This window comes from Diplotaxodon limnothrissa, linkage group LG14 (genome assembly GCF_057381915.1).
Source record: "Diplotaxodon limnothrissa isolate DT_005_m linkage group LG14, D_limnothrissa_male_GT1.1, whole genome shotgun sequence".
In the NCBI taxonomy this organism is placed as follows: Eukaryota; Metazoa; Chordata; class Actinopteri; order Cichliformes; family Cichlidae; genus Diplotaxodon; species Diplotaxodon limnothrissa.
In genome coordinates this window covers 24,371,679-24,388,767 of record NC_140609.1, presented here as the reverse complement: position 1 = coordinate 24,388,767, position 17,089 = coordinate 24,371,679, and the positions used below count along the sequence as shown (strand labels likewise).

The 17,089-nt window shown below is 41.2% G+C and overlaps 1 protein-coding gene across 1 annotated transcript in view; it reads left to right on the top strand.

Moving 5' to 3' along the window:
- prkd2 (protein kinase D2) overlaps positions 1 to 17,089 on the top strand; it is a 30,896-nt gene that overhangs the window by 5,317 nt on the left and 8,490 nt on the right. Inside the window, exons 2-5 of the mRNA XM_085370466.1 lie at positions 14,489 to 14,627; positions 14,990 to 15,121; positions 15,251 to 15,450; positions 16,829 to 17,012. Coding sequence (XP_085226592.1) covers positions 14,489 to 14,627; positions 14,990 to 15,121; positions 15,251 to 15,450; positions 16,829 to 17,012 — 655 coding nt within the window. The remainder of the gene's footprint in view (positions 1 to 14,488; positions 14,628 to 14,989; positions 15,122 to 15,250; positions 15,451 to 16,828; positions 17,013 to 17,089) is intronic.

The window sequence follows — 17,089 nt, the reverse complement described above, 5'->3', positions numbered from 1 at the left end:
GTCATCTCTCCCATCCCAGAAAGGGTGAGTCATAGACTCTGTTTATTCACAGGATCCCTCCTTGTGTTCCATTGACACATTTTTCCATTCACTTCTGACTGGAGAAGCACGCTGCGCTTCCAACACAACACCCCATCTTAATTACAATTCTGTTGCTTTTTCGAGTCTCCAGATCGGAGCATTAACCTCAGCCAGCAACACAATGCTGCCTTTAGTCACAAGCACTATGTTGTTTCTAAACTTTTCCAAACAGTGCTATGAATCTAAGATCCTATGTAGTGCAACCCCTCTACTCCTGATGGAGGACGACCTGATAATGTGGCCTGGAAATCAGAAGTCTGTCTTCATTCAGCCATATGCTGTGGCGGCACTCATGCATTTGGTCTTGTTGGACAGGCCTCAACCACTTTCCTTTCTGATCTTTCATGATTTACTTTCCCTTTTCCGTGCAGGTTTCTGCCATCTTTTTAAAATTATAGACAGAACTCCTTTCCTTTTGTAACAACAGCTGTTTCTGCTAACTGTCTTCAGGGTACCAACCTCCTGGACTTCTTCCCTCTTTGCCTTTTGATCTTGTATTTCCTCTCTTATCCACTCATCTTCACTCCCTGCCTTATCTTCAGCCTCCTCCTTCCCACTGCATCCCATCCACCATTCATTCACTGTAATCTCTTTGGTTCTACCTTCTGCCACTACCTCTTCCTGCAGGCTGATCTTTGTATCAGGGTTTTTGTTTTGTCATGTTTTTTTATTTTTTATTTTTATTTGTTTTCTCTGTTGCAGACGAAACATTCTGCTTTGTCTGCAATAAGAGAATAGTGGTTTGAACATTAATACTTTCTAGGAAATAAGTCAAATGTCCTTGTTACCCCCCCCCCCCCCCCCCCCATGGCGGCCTCATTCAGCTAGTTTGACAAAAGGCGTGCCGCAGTAGTTAAACGTGTCTTTTCTTCCAACGAAGACAATTGACAATCTGTTGAATTTCGTCATTAAGTAGATGCAGTACAATCTGGCTTGACGTCACTGGGTGTGTAACAGTGTGTGAGAGTCAGCATGCGAACACAAGCGAGAACCTGTCGAGCCCCGTCAGCGTCAACTGTGTCACATTACCGGATTGTTAAACACGTCTGTGATCTAATCCGCGGTGACACACTTAACACGCACTGAACAATGTGGGATCCAGCAGTGTTTGCAAGGAGTCGCGCTGCTGTGAAATCTTTTAGATTTGTTGGAATTACTGTTAAAGTGCTATATATAAAAGCAGTGCATGAATGTGTTTGAGATTGGTTGAACAAACCTTGTAGTAGAAATGGCTTTGAGTGCTTAAACTGAGTAGAAAACTGCCATTGAAGTACCAGTCCATTCCTTAAAAACAGAAGTATATGGAGCCACACACATGCACGCTTTGTGTGTCACACACAAAAAAATATACACGCATACAGCTGCGACTGAGAGCCCCAGCCCTGGCCATTGTTTCCATCTCCGTTTTGGAAGGGGCTGCTGCTTTATCTCCCTCCCTGGAGAAGAAGTTTGGCCCTGGGAATGGGATCGTACACACCACCTCCTGTTTACCTCACTTACTTATACAAGTATAACACACAGAGACGCACACACCAGTGTAAAGTAACTCAACAGCTGGCCCTGATTTTCCAGATAAAGGCCCAGTGTGACAAACAAGGCCATAATACTCATATGAAATGGCACAGTTCCTTGTTGAGCGTTGTTGAAGGTGAAAGCAGTGGCCACCCTACAGTTACACTTTCATTCACTGTAGTGATCTAATGTTGTGTGGGTTTTAGCTTGCTGCTTAGATTATTAAAAAGCCTCCCGTATGTGTCTGAGCTCCTGGGCAAATACACTCTGCTTATCAGAACAAACCTTTGTTGGTCTGTGAATAAATGCCTGTCAATTAGCAAGACACTGGCAGGTGGACGTGCAGGTGAAAGAACAAACCCTGCCTTACGACATTTAATGATTGAGTGAAAATAATGCAGCAGCTCACCAGTTTAAGCAGCCTTAGCCAAATGCTCTGATCTCACTGTGACCAACGTCAGCTAAACCTTTATTACTATAAAGGAGCTAGTGTTTTCAAAGGGGTTTACCTCCACATACACATGTGTATGTGTGTGTATATGTGTATGTATGTGTATATATATTCACCTTACCTAAACCCATCGCTCTCACCCCCCTTGATTTGCGTAATAGCGGAACAGCTTTGCATGACTGACTGTGCCTGGTGTCTCCTAGCTGTTGCTGGTGTAGGGGAAGCTTAGCCTGCACAGGAGCATTTGATTATTCAAAGCACACGCTTCTGCCTGCAGTGCAGTGAGGAGGATAGTTATCAGAGAGAGAAGATGAGAGGTGGGATGAAAGAAGGAGATTTTTTTTTTTTTTTCTTTCGTGTGTTTGAAACCTGATTTGCTGTTGAGATTGTTCACATGAAAGAATAGATAATGGCCAAATCAAATCCCTTGAATCTCTTGGACGGGGGGGAGGGGAAACTATTTCAGATGTGTTGGTGTGATTGTGAGTGCAAATGGTTTTCTGTCTCTCTGATGTTAGCCCTCGGTCAGATTAGGGACCTGTCCAGGGTGATGGACACCAGCACCCCTACAACCCTCTTAAGAATAAGGGAAACAATTTTCTGATTATTAGGAATATAGTTTCTTTTTGTTCTCAGTAATGAGCCCTGTCTCTAAAAGTAAATAAAATGCATTTGTATAAAAATCACAAAGTGCTTCACAATAAAACATAAGACGATATATAAAAGGTTAACATATCATGTCATTGTAAAGCAATAAAACACAACAAAGTTCTACTGCCAGTGCTGTTTCAAAAGAAAACTTCCTGTCTACTGGAACATGAATTTGTGAAGTTTCACAAACACATGTTCTTCCTTTTCTGTTGTAATTCAATTTCAGGTAATAAATCATATATTAAATGGCCTTCTGGTAACCCTGAAAATGAAAGAGAAGCCTTTAACATGGTTTACTTTATGGAAGAGTCTAATTTAACCCAACCATGATGTTTGGGTTAAGTCCTGCCTCAGTAGGTAAACACATGACATCAGTACTGACGGGAATTTGGGGTTAGTGTCAGTGTAAGAAGCACACAGCTCTCAACATGAGATATATAGAGAATATATACACCAAATGCTTTATCTGTGCCTTGTATAATGATCACACCTCAATCATTAAATGGATATTTTACCGATCGTAGCAAACATTAACGATCAGTTACAGGCCTTTGTCCTTTTCATGCACACACGAGTACTATAGTGGTATAAGAACTGTTTGAAATAATAATAATCAGGATAATCATAGATTTATGAATTTGTGTATCATAGATGTCATTGCAGTCGTGTAGGATGCAGAATAGCTCACTGACCCATTGCACGTGTCATGTGACAAGAGTGTGCATACAGGCATGTGGGCAGAGCAAATAAGGTTTACCGTATTTCCTGGACTACAAAGCGCACCTGAATATTAGCCGCACAAGCTAAAATCAGGGGAAAATCCTGTTTTGTACATACATTAGCCGCACCTGACCAAAAGCCGCAGGTGTTTCAGTGTTGACTTATCATATGTAAGAGAATATGCACAAAGCGAATTGTCAGGAAAGAGATGGCTGTTTGGAGACACACCCCTTTTATTAATATTTTGAAAAACAAGTTATGGGTACATATTTGCACATGTGCTGTGCTTCATAAATGAGTAACAAATGTAGTACATAACAGTAACCTACAGCACACCAGAAAAATAGATTCGGACTACCTTTTAGGCTCAGGTGCAGTGACACGGCTTTAACAAGAAGAAAAGTCAGTCATTCACCACCATCTTCCTGCGCACTAAAACCACCAAAGTCCTCTTCTCCAGTGTCGGAAACGAACAGGCTCAGGATGGCTTCATCATTCACTCTCAGCTTCTTTCCTTCGTTGTCACTTTCAAAACCAAAGAAATCCTCATTGTCAGTGTCAGAGTCGAACACCCTCTGAAGGGCCGTGGCGGTGTCCTCCTCTTCATCATGCAGCAGTCCAGCCCTTCGAAATCCGTTGGTGATCGTGGATGTTTTCACACTTTTCCACGCTGTCAGAATCCACTGGTGGTGTTGAGCATAACTTGCTTTTCACAAGTTTATCGCCGCTGGTCATCCACGACTCCCGCTGAACGCGTAGCGCTACTTTGAAGTTTGTTTTTCGCGCTACTTGTACGGCACTATGTTGCCTGGCGGATGGACATGTGACCAACATACCACTCTTGAACCCCGATCCTTCCGCCAGGCAACGTAGTGCCGTACAACAGCAGAACAAACAAAACAAATCGTCTTACGATATCACAAAAATCATGGACAATCCATAGAAAAGCCGCACCTGACTAAAAGCCGCAGGGTTCAAAGCTTGTGCAAAAAGTAGCGGCTTATAGCCCGACAATTACGGTAGTATGTTTAAGCGGATTCTTGATTTGTTTTATTCATTTTCTATGAAAAACAGGCTTTGTAAGAGCAGAAGCAACACCAACTCATTTCTATAAATGTGTGGCCACACTTTTATCATATGACTGGAGTTCAGTGTTTAGCCTCTGGCTTTTTCTTTCTTCTGCTCTTTCACTTCAGTGCTAAAGCCAGGCAACACATGGGGAGAGGAAAATGGGGAAAAGAAGAGAGGAGAGGGGACAGACAAAAAAAGAGGAGGGGGATGACTCAGAGCGCAGTAATGTGGCCCATTGTGGCCCTCAGCATGCAGCTTTGTGTGTTTGTGTCCCCATGGCACTCTTGGCACATGGGGAATGTACAAACAGTCCTCACACGGGCCATTGCATGTGTGCTTTTTCTCTGGAGAACTTCTTATGGTGTATTCAGAGCAAGTTGAGTAATGATGATTAGGGAAACTGATTGTAAAGAGGAAAGAAAAGGAGAATAGAGAATCGCTGGTGTATCAAGGACAGGCACAAGGTGGTGTTCTGCATCAGTTCTGTGGGTCTCATTCCCGACATAGGGATGGTTGTAAAGGACCCCTAGCATATAGGGTTAGTGATGCAAAGGGGCTGGTTAAACCCAAACCACAATCTTTTTCTTAACCTAACCAAGTAGTTTTTGGTGCTTAAACCTAACGAGAAATGAAAGTAAAAAGGGTGACAGAAAAAAAAACAAGTCGGTGAGTGTAAAATAAATTAAACACAGGTCCAAGCATTGGTTATGAAACTTATGACTTATTATACCGCTACGGCTCTAATCTCCAAATGCGGACTTTGACCCACATTAAATATGAACTGTTACGTCTCGCTGTCCAGCGCTGCTACAGCCATTGTGACAAAGCAAAAAGCAAAAGAAACCCAACCCACCTTGTGCGTGTCTCAGTGACGGTTCTGTTTGACACACTGTAGGGAGAATGCATCGTTTCTGTCAATTATGAGTCGCACGTTTGCTGTTGGTGTCATGTTAGAGTTGGATTTAAAGGAGTTATCTTTTCCAGAACTTTGGGGGATTGTAGCACGCAGCGAGATCCTGGAACGTCACACTGTAATTCAGAAGCAGTCATGCAGAGAAATTCCCAGCTTTCCTCCTATTCCGACATGATCATCACTGTGAATGAGTCATTTCTGTCAGTTATGTGGAGACAATATGTTACTTAAGGTATATACAAGAGCTAGCTAAGCTAGTTTTTCATGATGCAATCAGAAAGGAATCTTCAGCTCCGTCTACTTTCAGTCCAGTGATCTTCATCAGCATGTAGTTAAAATACAAACACATTTGTTTGTATTTTCATTTTTATTTATTTATCTATTTTGAAACATATTTTTTGGGGCTCTTCCTTAATGAGTTACAATTGGCTATTTGAGTCAGATGAAGCCCTGTTCCCCCCCCGCCGGCTTCTTGTCATGAATCAGTAAGTTGCACGCAGAGTGGATTGGGTCCGGTGTTTCAGTCGTCTTACCTTCCCAGACCTGTGCCAAGGAAAGGGAGAGGAGGAGGAGAAGGGTGGTGGTTGATGCAGACAGGAGCTGCTACCAACAAAAGACTGGTTCAGAAAGAGTAGTGTGCGCCTCCTTTATCCCCAGACCCCTCTCTCATGCCTGGTTACGGCTCTCAAATTACCTCTCCATCCTCCGTGATGCTTGGAACAGAATGAGATGCTTTGTCCCTGCGCTCCTGTACACACACACAGACACACACATTACACATAACCTTTTACCATTTTCGTTTATTTTAGCTTGATCTATGTGCTGCATGCACTTTTAATATCATGCACAAGAGTGCCTAACAACAGTTTTTGTGCGTCATTAGCTTAATGATTTTTTTTTTGTGATGATCTTTATGATTAAGTGTTTTCCAACTTTATTGCGTGTATGTTATAATCTATGTGCTTGATGTGTGAATGTGATGATTCGCACTCCCTCCCCTTCCAGTTTCTCTGGTTTACACAGAAATCTGTGGTATTTAGAAACCAGCACGCCGGGAATGTAAACTTGATGGCTTTGCTTTCCAGGACTACATGGGTACACAAGAACACTTTACCAGAAAAGCATGAGTCAGGCAGTACCACCGAAGCTGTACTAATTCAGAGGCTTACATTAAGTTTTTGTTCAAAATCCATGCTGGGAATCAGCATCTAACCAATCACCAGTAATTTTACAATTAATCAGCAGTAAGTCATAGCTGACCAAAAAGACTGCGTGAAGACTACTACTGACTACTGTAGAAATCTCACAGATGACTTAGTTTTCTTAGTTTTTAAAAGTTAATCCAGTAAAAGTAAGAAAAGTATATGGGCATCTGTGCAGAGCATGTTACTTGGAAGAGATTTCCTCAATCATTTGTTTGGCAAATCTCGCCCTACTTGTTTAAGCAGCCACTCAGACTGGCACAGATTCACTGCATTTTGCTTGTCTTCAATGTTCAGGCTCATGCAATAAATAAAGCAACCTTTGTTTGCCAGTAGATGTTTATTCATATTAGGTTACTCGATGCTCAAAATGCTTTCCTAGTATCACGTTTCAAACAGGAAGCTCATCAAATCCAGGAAGAAAGAAGCTTTTGCATCTGACCTTCAGTGTGCCTTTTGCAGAGATCATGATAGTAAAACGATTTTCATTATTTCCACTGATAATCTTGATGCAAAATCTCTTGACTTGCTTTGAATCTTTTACGACATGTGTGTGTATGCAGTCACATTCACACTTTAACAGTTAAACAGATGAGACTTTCTAGAAGAAGCCGGAAATTTCAGACAATTCCCCACTGTTCACAAGTGATTTACTTGGACGTAATTCTAGTGACAGCATGAGGGCATAGTTTACTTTACTGCGTTATTTACATTTCATTTGTGCTTCTTTTACTCATCCTTGTTTTGCTTTCTTTCTTTATGTCTGCCAAGCCCAGCGGTTAGCTGACGTCATGGGTTTTGCTTAATTCCTTGTAGTCCTGGCACAGAGCTGTCAGTCACTCCTGCAATTTATTATGTGACATTTGTGTTTCAGAGACCACAGCTTTCTTTTCTTTAAATCCAGCATGGTGCACTGTAAAGAGCAGGGATGATTATCATATTTATTTATTTTTTTTGTGGACTCCATCTTTTCACCAGCATGTGACCTCACTGGGGTTAAAAATAGAACAACCAGCACAGTAACGCGTTTGTTCCATCACGAACGCTGTCAGCACAAAAGGAAAAATTCCTGCGCTACACCAACTTGTTGTTAGGATCTAATGAGGGCAGAAACGTTGACGTCTTTACGTGCCCGTTGCCATGGCAGCCCCTCATTAAACACCTCATCATTTTCAAAAAGATGGGGTCCTTACAGAGTCCCGTGCCTGACATGTTAACAAGGATGGTGGGATTTATGGTGCAGCCTCAGGGGTGTGTCTGACTGAGATAAAAAAGCAGAAAGTGAAGTACAGGTGTACCTCCACCCATTATCACCCTCATTCTCAAGAGTGTGGCGTCCGCGCACACGTGCACTTTTTGGGGGGAGGGTTACACAGCAAGATGTGGATGCTCAAACAATGTGTGTTGTTTGAAGGGATACAACATGTTTCCTGTCTGCTATAAAACGCCTGGATCGGGTTCCTGTTGTGATAGCCAGCTTCTGCTGCAGAAACACATCACTGTGGAGGACCATGTAAGGCTATGGAGGTCACACTGTTTACAGAGCATGCGGTGTACACAGCGACGCTGACGTCCAAGTTCTTGTCACTGGAGATTGGCCCAGCTGATTCTGAAGAGCTGCGGTGTTTTGGGTTTTTTTATGTTGTGTGTGTTGCTCTTAATGCTGTTTTGAAAATTATTCAGCCGTGTTGCCAAAAGGTCACAACTGGTGTTCTTTGCATACGCAGCTAGGGAAATTCAGTGGCTTTTGTCTAAACTACATGGTTAGTTTTTTAAATAAAATTGGAAACTTTTTTTTGTCTTTGACTTAACACTTTCATTTGTGTGTGTGTGCATGTGTCTGTGCTTGTGTATTCAGTGACAATTCTAAGTGCCTTATTTGAACATGTCTTACTCTCCTTCCTCAGGCCCATATTTTATGTTTATACATCCTTTACACCTTCAAAAAGCTATAAACCATATGCTCATGCCAAGTTTGCAATTTCCTGTTGTGGCGATAACAACAAATTGAAATAAAAGGATAATATTTCTCTTATTAGTCCTAAAACATGGCCGCCTCTAATTCATTTAATCCACCAAGTTAAGTTGAGTTAATAAAAATCTACAATAGTAATGTAAAATGATTGATGCAGAGCTTCCTGCCGTAAGGTAGTCAGAATAGTTTTTTTTTCTTTGTTTGTTTGTCTGAGGTTTTGCAGTTTCCCTGTATTGTCTGAAACAAAATTAACAATCATCATTTCTCGCCAAGCAGCTGACAGAGTACAAGTTACATCCGAAGCATCATGCACATTCAGTGAATTCACAACATCTAAGCTTTGTCAAATGCAGTAAAAGTGAGGAGGATAAAGATCGAAATTTGCTGTTTGTAAGCTGCATAGCTATGGCTAGCTGGCACCGAAGAAGCGGCTGCATTCATTGTGCATACCCGAGCATACATTCTTGCGTGGCTTGGTGGTCGATGATGGCTGGTGCAGAGCTTCAGGAGGGGAAGTGATGGGGAAGATGAAAAGCAGAAGCAACTAGCGAACTCAGCAGGACATAAAAGTCTCTGTTCTTCACACATGCAGTGCCTTTTATATAAAGAGGGTCTATATTTAGAAGCACTGTTCTGTAGCTGTTTGACATAACCTCAACTTTGAAATGGCGCTGACTGAACTGGACATCAGTGGTAATGCTTTACACGTATGCAGTAATGCTTTGGTTAGATTGTAATGACCTGTAGCCGATGTGCTTACTCAAATAAAACATGAAATAAAATCTACGTGCTGCTGCTCCTGCTGCTGTTTTAGTAGAATAAATTTTGGCTCGTCTTTCATTCATTCCTCAGAACAACTCATCATTAGAGGAGGCGAAAGTAGCCGATGTGTACAAGGGGTATTAAGTTAAGCAAAATAAAGTTTTTCGTCCCTTCTAGAGTTTGAAAAACTTGTAGAATATTTGAAAAAATGATCTAAACTGCCTGCACTTGTTTGATGTCAGATAAAAATCGCTCTCTTTACCACTGTGCATGTGACCTGCTTTATATGACCAAAACCTGAGGTGATTGACAAGGAAATAAAGTAAGAGAGGAAATGGCAAGCATTGATGTGACCTCAAGTGTGCATGTGTCTGGGTTTTGTTTTTGTTTGTTTCTTTTTTTTTTCTCTCCAAGCTAAAATTTCCCAAAAGCCAATACTTTGATGGTATCTGTGTGAGGGCACAAACTGAGATGCTTTGTGTATAAAGAGCACATCACTTATTATGTTTGAATCATTTTGTGTGTGAGTCTGTGTTCCTGTGTAATGTGGTTTAAAAATAAATAAAATATATATATATATATATATATATATATATATATATAAAAAATCATCTCTTGCTCTCATTAAAGTTGAAAGTTGCAACAGCACACAAAGGCCCACATCAACAAAAAAGTTGCTGTGGCATTGTTTAGGGTGACAATGGTCACCTTTGCTTGGGTTATGAATTTAGATACATGGCTGTTCACGATTGCCTTCTGAAACTACTTGAACAGCTTCCTGTCAACCACATCTGTTCATGTAATGCCACCGCTTACATGAGAGCAGCAATTGATCCGTGTGAGGCTGCTTGCTGTGAGTTAGTCTTTGATTGAAAAAATTAAAACAGTTTGTTTCTTAAGACACTATTTGTTATTACAGGTTGTTATAGCAATCTACAGATGTGTATCAGTAGCATGTTTTAGATGTTTTCAGTCAGTGACAGTGTTGGACTGCAAGGCAGCTTAGCACCAGACTTACCACGAAGCCATGTGTTTTTTTTTGTTGTTTTTTTTTGTTTTTTTTTCCAAACATGCAGAATATGATTTGGCATTGTCTTGCAGAAAGAAACCGCTGTCATGACACCGTTTAGTACTCAATAGTCCTTGTTGCTCATTATTAATGGTGCCTCCATAGGGTTGAGATATGATCTAATATGTGATTTTATTAAATTTTTTTTGTTGTTTATTTCAGGTTGTTTTTACTAACTTTTAAGACCTGTTAAGGTCCAGATTATTTTTTATTGTGTCCATAAAATCTTAGTATCGAAAATTTATTTATTTTTTTACCGTAACTGTGTGCTATCATATAGCCTGTTATTTAATAATGTCCCGATTAGATCACGAATCAAACCTTCTGAACAAAGTGTGTTAGTCAAGTCAGTGATGAAGTGAGAGATCTATCTTCCAACTTTACCGTGACATCACCTTGAGTGAGAGGGTGTGAACCACACTAAAGAAAATGTCGGCCTTTATTAGTTTACTTTATAAGGCAGTTGCTGTCCTGTTTCTCATCAGTGTGTAGACAGAAAAAAAGGAGGAAGGAAGACTAATCAATAAAAGAGGCCATTAAAGGACAGTTAGTATTGAAGAGGAAATTAAAGGTGACGGGAAAACAAAGGCAGGGGACATAAAGAAATCCTAGTTCATAATTCATTTCACTCATAATGGCTTCATTGACCTGAATAGTAGAGGGAACACTAGGCAACCTGATCCCTGGTACCTCAGAGAAAGCAGCTACAGATCCACTCCTTCTGCAGCCAAACCTCATCACACTATACTACATCTAACTATATACTACAATACCATCAGGTGTTTGTGCACACAAGGTACACAAACAGATATATTCAGACTCCACATCTTGTAAGAATATAGCTTTTAACCTCACAGCAAAATATACAGTGTATGATTGTAAGGCAAATGTTTAAATTTCTCAGCATGCTGACATAGATGAAAATTATTTGTGGTACTTTATTCTTATTCCACCATTACAAAAAAAAGAAAATGAGTTTTTTTTTCTTTTGAGGTAGCAGTGGTTTTACGGAGCTTGGATTTTGTGCTTTTCAGCCTATCTGTAAAGGCTTGTGGTGTGCAGAGACGTGGCAGCTGCAGTTATGATTATTGCATTGTGTATGTTTTGGACGGTACAATGTGCAGAATAATATGACTAGCTGCCTTGATTTGCCTGCTAAGAGGCGAGCTGTGACATCAACAGCGTGAGGTTAATCGCAGAGAGGCTGGCATCAAATAGCGTCACGGGGCTCATAGAAGACTGCTGTCTGTGGATTTGGAAAGAGCTTGGAGTCTCCTCTGATCTGGGCTCTGTGGGTGTTTTGTAATTACTAATGGCTGCAGTTGGTCTTAGTTGTGGCAATCCCTGGTACCGATGCATGTAGCTATTACATGATTCACTCCCATCAGACATCAATCTGTGTGTGATTGCGGGTTTTTAAGTCTGTACTTAGGGAAAGGTTGGAGCCTCTGCTCATTTGTATCTGCAACGTCGGCTTGACTCAAAGCCAAAAACTGCTGTGCCAGAGTGTTGGGAATAAAGGGTCATTTAAGTCAAATTAGAAAACTGAACAAACAAAAACCGAACCATAAAAACATTAAGAACATTAAGATGGTTTCAATTACAACAATTGCAATTGTTGTAATTGAAACCGTCAAATTGCAACATTTCGTTTGTAATCTGCACGATTAGTAGAAGTGTTTTCACAGCAACTAATATTCAAGACTGCGTCTCCACTGTTTTTCTTTCTCATAGTAACTAAACAGACATGAGATGTAGTAGTGATAATGAGAATGCTATGCCTCACTCTTTTTACTGAACCTCACATAAAGCTATGCAGAAAGCTTCCTGCTTTCACCACTATTGTTGTTCAAATAGGGTCCCACCCTCACGCCAGCATCCACTTGGTTAGTTGACTAAAAAGAAGGACCTTTAATACGGTCCCTGGTAAAGCTACATTTGTGAGTGACGAAGCCGCTTCACTGCCTGTGAAACCCGTCTCCTGGGGTGGACATCTCTCAAAATTCTGGTGTAGGTATTTTATTTATTTTTTTAATCCACCGTTTCAGTGTATACATCAACACTGAAACTTTAGAAAAGGATGCCCCATAAAAACCAAAACGACAGCCATGTGAATTTTTTATTTTATTTTTCTGCATCCACTCCATTGTTTCAAGCTTTATAATACTTTGGTATCAGAGAAGTTCACGGTCTGCAAGCTGTCCAGATCCTTTGGCTGCAAAACAAGCCAAAATCATCACTCTCCCACCTCCGTGCTCAACAGTTGTTTGTGCGGATATGCCGTGTTTGGTGGCACACGTGCATCACGGCAACACAGCTCCACTTTGGTCTCATCTATCCAGGGGACATTGCTCTGGAAGGTTCAGATGCACCTTTGCAAAGCTAAGCTGTGCTGCCTTGTTCTTAATAGAGAGAAGATGTTTTCTGATTGGTAACCCTTCAAAAAAAGCCATACTTGTTCAGTCTTGTTCTAACTGTACTATCTTGAACTTTATTCTGTATTTAAGGCTTGTGGCTTTTTTGTTTTAGTTCACTCTCACCACTCTTATCACAAACAAAATCTTAAAAGCTCCTTGCCCAACATAAAAAGCCAGACAGAATTACCAACTATGGTTTTTTTTGTTTTTAAATCAAGGGTGTGTGTTCATGTCTAATGTTCAAGCCCTTATACCTGTGACTTTTCTGGTTGCAGTGGATGCTGGAGACCTTTAAGTAAATGCCACTATATGTGCTTTTTGTGACTTTTTGTTGACTGTGTGGTCAGTAGCAGCAGGCCAATGTCGGGGCGTGGTGAACTCACTGTGTAGCTTGGCAGCAGTACAGGCCAGGCCTGGATTTCAGATGTGGTGATGTGGAGTGGCTGTTGGGGAAACAGAGGCAGACTGTCTATGTGCAGAGGAGGGGAAAAAAAGGGAAATGAGGGGGGAGAAGAGAGGGTGTGTCTGGTGGTGGTTGTGTGTGTGTGTCATTGTGTTGTTTCAAGTTGGAGACCTGGGTTCCCTTTTCTGTAAGCGATTAGAACTTAGCCAGAAGCGGCAAAGAGTGTGTCTGTGTGTTTATTTTTTATATATTTGTTTCTCTTCATCTTTCTGGTTTCATTTATGCTTACTTAAAAAAACAAATTATTATAAAAGCACACAAAGGTCCTGCTCCCTCTCTTTCTTTGGTGTCCTGTGTGGCGTGGCCACTGAAGTGAGCCAGACTGCATTAACTATTCAAGAGAGCAGGGTTTCCCTATGACAGCCTCTCTCGCTCTGCTGACTTCTGATTGACACGCTCATCCCTCATATCTCTGAAAGAACTTCATGGAAACACCTATGCGCGCTTGTGTGTGCCATTGTGCGACTGACAGGAAAAGGGGATAAAGTTTCTCCTTTGTCTTGCCTTCCATGTCGACCGACTTGCTTGATTTGTGGAAATCAGCTTGTGTTTCTTCTTTAACAGCGATAGCATCAGCATGTGTTTGCGTGTTGGCAGTTATATATCCCTGCAGCGTTACATAGCAGAGCATGCTAGAATTAGTTGGAGACATACAGTAGAAGTTATGCTTGAGAACATGCATAGACATGTTCACACTTTATAATAGCGGGAGAATCTTATAACAGATCTTGTTACTGTTAATGGCAAATGGAATGAGGTGACTTAAGTTGTAGCTTTAAGTGCATAATGGACTAAATTTGCATTGCTAGCAGAAACTCTAACAGCCAACCCTTAGATACTTTATTTAGTAGCATTAAAAATAGGCTGGTGTGTTGAGTGGTCTGTGTTGGCAACAATGAGGCCTTGCTTGAAATTCAGTCGTCTGTCTTTAAAGGGGATCAAAGTGGACACAATGTTCAAGATTTGTTTTCCTTGAAGGGTCATAAAAATGCTATCCTTGTATATTATATTTAAAATTAAAAAAACGGAATGACTAAATAAAGTTTGTCTTGTCCTACAGCAAATGTCCATTCACCATCTTTCTAGTTTCAGGAGCTGAGTCATTTATTTGTCATTCATTATTTTGAATGAAATATGACTTAATCAGGGTTCTGCCTTGGCTGCAGTTGATTCTCCTAACCTCTGTTTTTGTATTTTCTAGTTCCCAGAGTGCGGCTTTTATGGCATTTATGACAAGATATTGCTGTTCAAGCATGACACATCTACCAACAACATACTACAACTAGTTAAAGCTGCCAGCGACATCCAGGAGGGAGATCTGGTGGAGGTAGTGCTCTCTGGTAAGCTCTTCTCTTCTCTTCTCTTCTCTTCTCTTCTCTTCTCTTCTCTTCTCTTCTCTTCTCTTCTCTTCTCTTCTCCTCATTCCATAAGATAACAAAATCATCTTTCCATTTGTCTTATCTATCTTTAATTACTTCATTGTTTTCATCCTTATCTGCTTATTTTACTACAGGTCCTACTTTACACTACCCTAATCTGTTCTTTCATTGTTTCAAGCTGTAATTTCCCTCGTGTCCACAGTCAGAAACTTGATCTATTTTTCCATCCCGCTTGTATCTCATTCATCTAATCGTTTTCCATTTTGCTCCCTTACAATACCGTGATTGTATCTTGTCCTAATGTGACGTGTTATCTATTTTAGCGGCAGCTACGTTTGAAGATTTCCAGATTCGGCCCCACGCGCTCAATGTGCACTCGTACCGGGCCCCGGCTTTCTGTGATCACTGTGGAGAAATGCTGTTTGGGCTGGTTAGACAAGGACTGAAATGTGATGGTGAGGGAAATAATGAGAAGAAGTGTGAATAGCACTAGACGCTCATATGGTGAAACAAATTTGAACACTCAGTAAATATGGTCCATCTCTTTGCTCCCCCCGTTCTTGGATGCATGCTGCCCCCTGCAGGTTGCGGGCTAAACTACCACAAACGCTGTGCATTCAGCATCCCGAACAACTGTAGTGGGGCTCGCAAACGGCGTCTGTCCACCACGTCGCTGAGCAGCAGCCAGTCCCTGCGCCTTTCGACCACTGAGTCGGTGTACAGCGTTGGGACAGCCTCCACCTGCGCAGAAGAAGCGAGTCTTATTCGCTCACACACTCAAATGGTACTGCCTCATTTATCCACATAATGCTGAAGTCACTTTTAGAATTCTTTCAAGTGCCACATTTTCTGAAACACTGAGTAGATTCCTCAGACATTCCTAATTCCCAAACACTTTTCATTAAACTTCATTAAGCAATATTTTTTTCCTTCTCTGTGTACGCTTTTGAGATATTCATCTGAAACTCTTCCTGTCTGACTGCATTCCGCTAAAGGGGCATTGCACTGCAATATCAGTGAACTTTAAGTAAATAGATTAGGTCCGTTGAGGCTATAATACTTACTGCTGCTGATTTCCTCTGTTCAGCAACTCTATTTGCAAAGAAGATGTAGAAAAACATTTAATTAGATGGGCAGTAACACTTATTACTGACTGATTTCCCCTGGTTATTGGCTCCCAATTTAAAAAGAAGTAGGAAAGGCGTCTAATTGGAGAGACCACACACGCACATGCTGGCACGGACACGCATATATATGATGTACCAGATAAAATCATAAACGTATGACGAGTTAATTATCACCCAAAACTGCAGCCTCCTGTGTTTTTTAAGCCATTTTCAGCTGGAAATTTAGTTACAATAGGAAGATGTTTTCAGAGAAGGAACTGAAGACAGTGTAAACACTCCGTCCAACAACAAAGAACAGACAGATACACAGCGACTCGAGGGTGAACAAAGTTTCGCATTCAACAGCTAAGGAGTCACATATTTCCCTTGGGTGTTGTTTGAAAACAAAAACAGAGCAAAAGGAAGCTCATTATAAGGGACTTTTGTGAATAGGGAGATCTCAAAAAACATAACAGTGTGGCTCTGTAATTTCTAGATGTGAGTAGCTGGGTCATTCCATATACACCTGCAGCATCTGCTGATTTATTTTCTTTTTGGGGTTGTTTTTTTTTCTTTTTCATTAAATTAGTGATTACAGGTCCTCAAAGTAATTAGTGGTGGCCTGACATTTGGCACTTGTTAAGTTGCCTTCCCCCCCCCCCCCCCCCCCCCCCCCCCTAGCTATCTATATGAAATGACTGAAAGCTCATTGAGGACAAATCCGTTTTACAGCACAGCTTCAAGTGTCCAAATCTAGTAACCCTAACACACATTTTACTTCATGGCCACTTTAATACTGCTTCTACTGTTTACATAAATAATGTGGGCTGTAGGAGGGTAGATGGGAAGCACTTGCTGATGTTCCATAGAGTCACTCAGCTGTTTGCTGACAAATTCACTGATCAAATCAACAGTTATTAAGGTTCGGAGGCTATAAGCAAAAGTGAAGTAATTAATTACTTTGGCTACAGGCTGAATAGCTTCCAAAGGTTTTGATTTAAGCACCTCAACAATTGTGACTGTCGCTAAAAATTTGTTTCCTATTTATTCTGCCAGCCACGGACAGCTAGCGACGCCCGGCGTTTTTACACGGGGCGACCAGTTCATCTCGACAAGATGCTGATGAGCAAGGTAAAGGTGCCCCACACGTTCGCTGTTCACTCATACACTCGACCGACGGTGTGCCAGTACTGCAAGAGGCTTCTTAGAGGACTTTTCCGACAAGGGCTACAGTGCAAAGGTGAGCGCAGCTGAACAGAGTGTCTTCTTTGTATGACCTTCAGTGGGATGCAGAATGCTCACTGGTCTTTCTGGGTT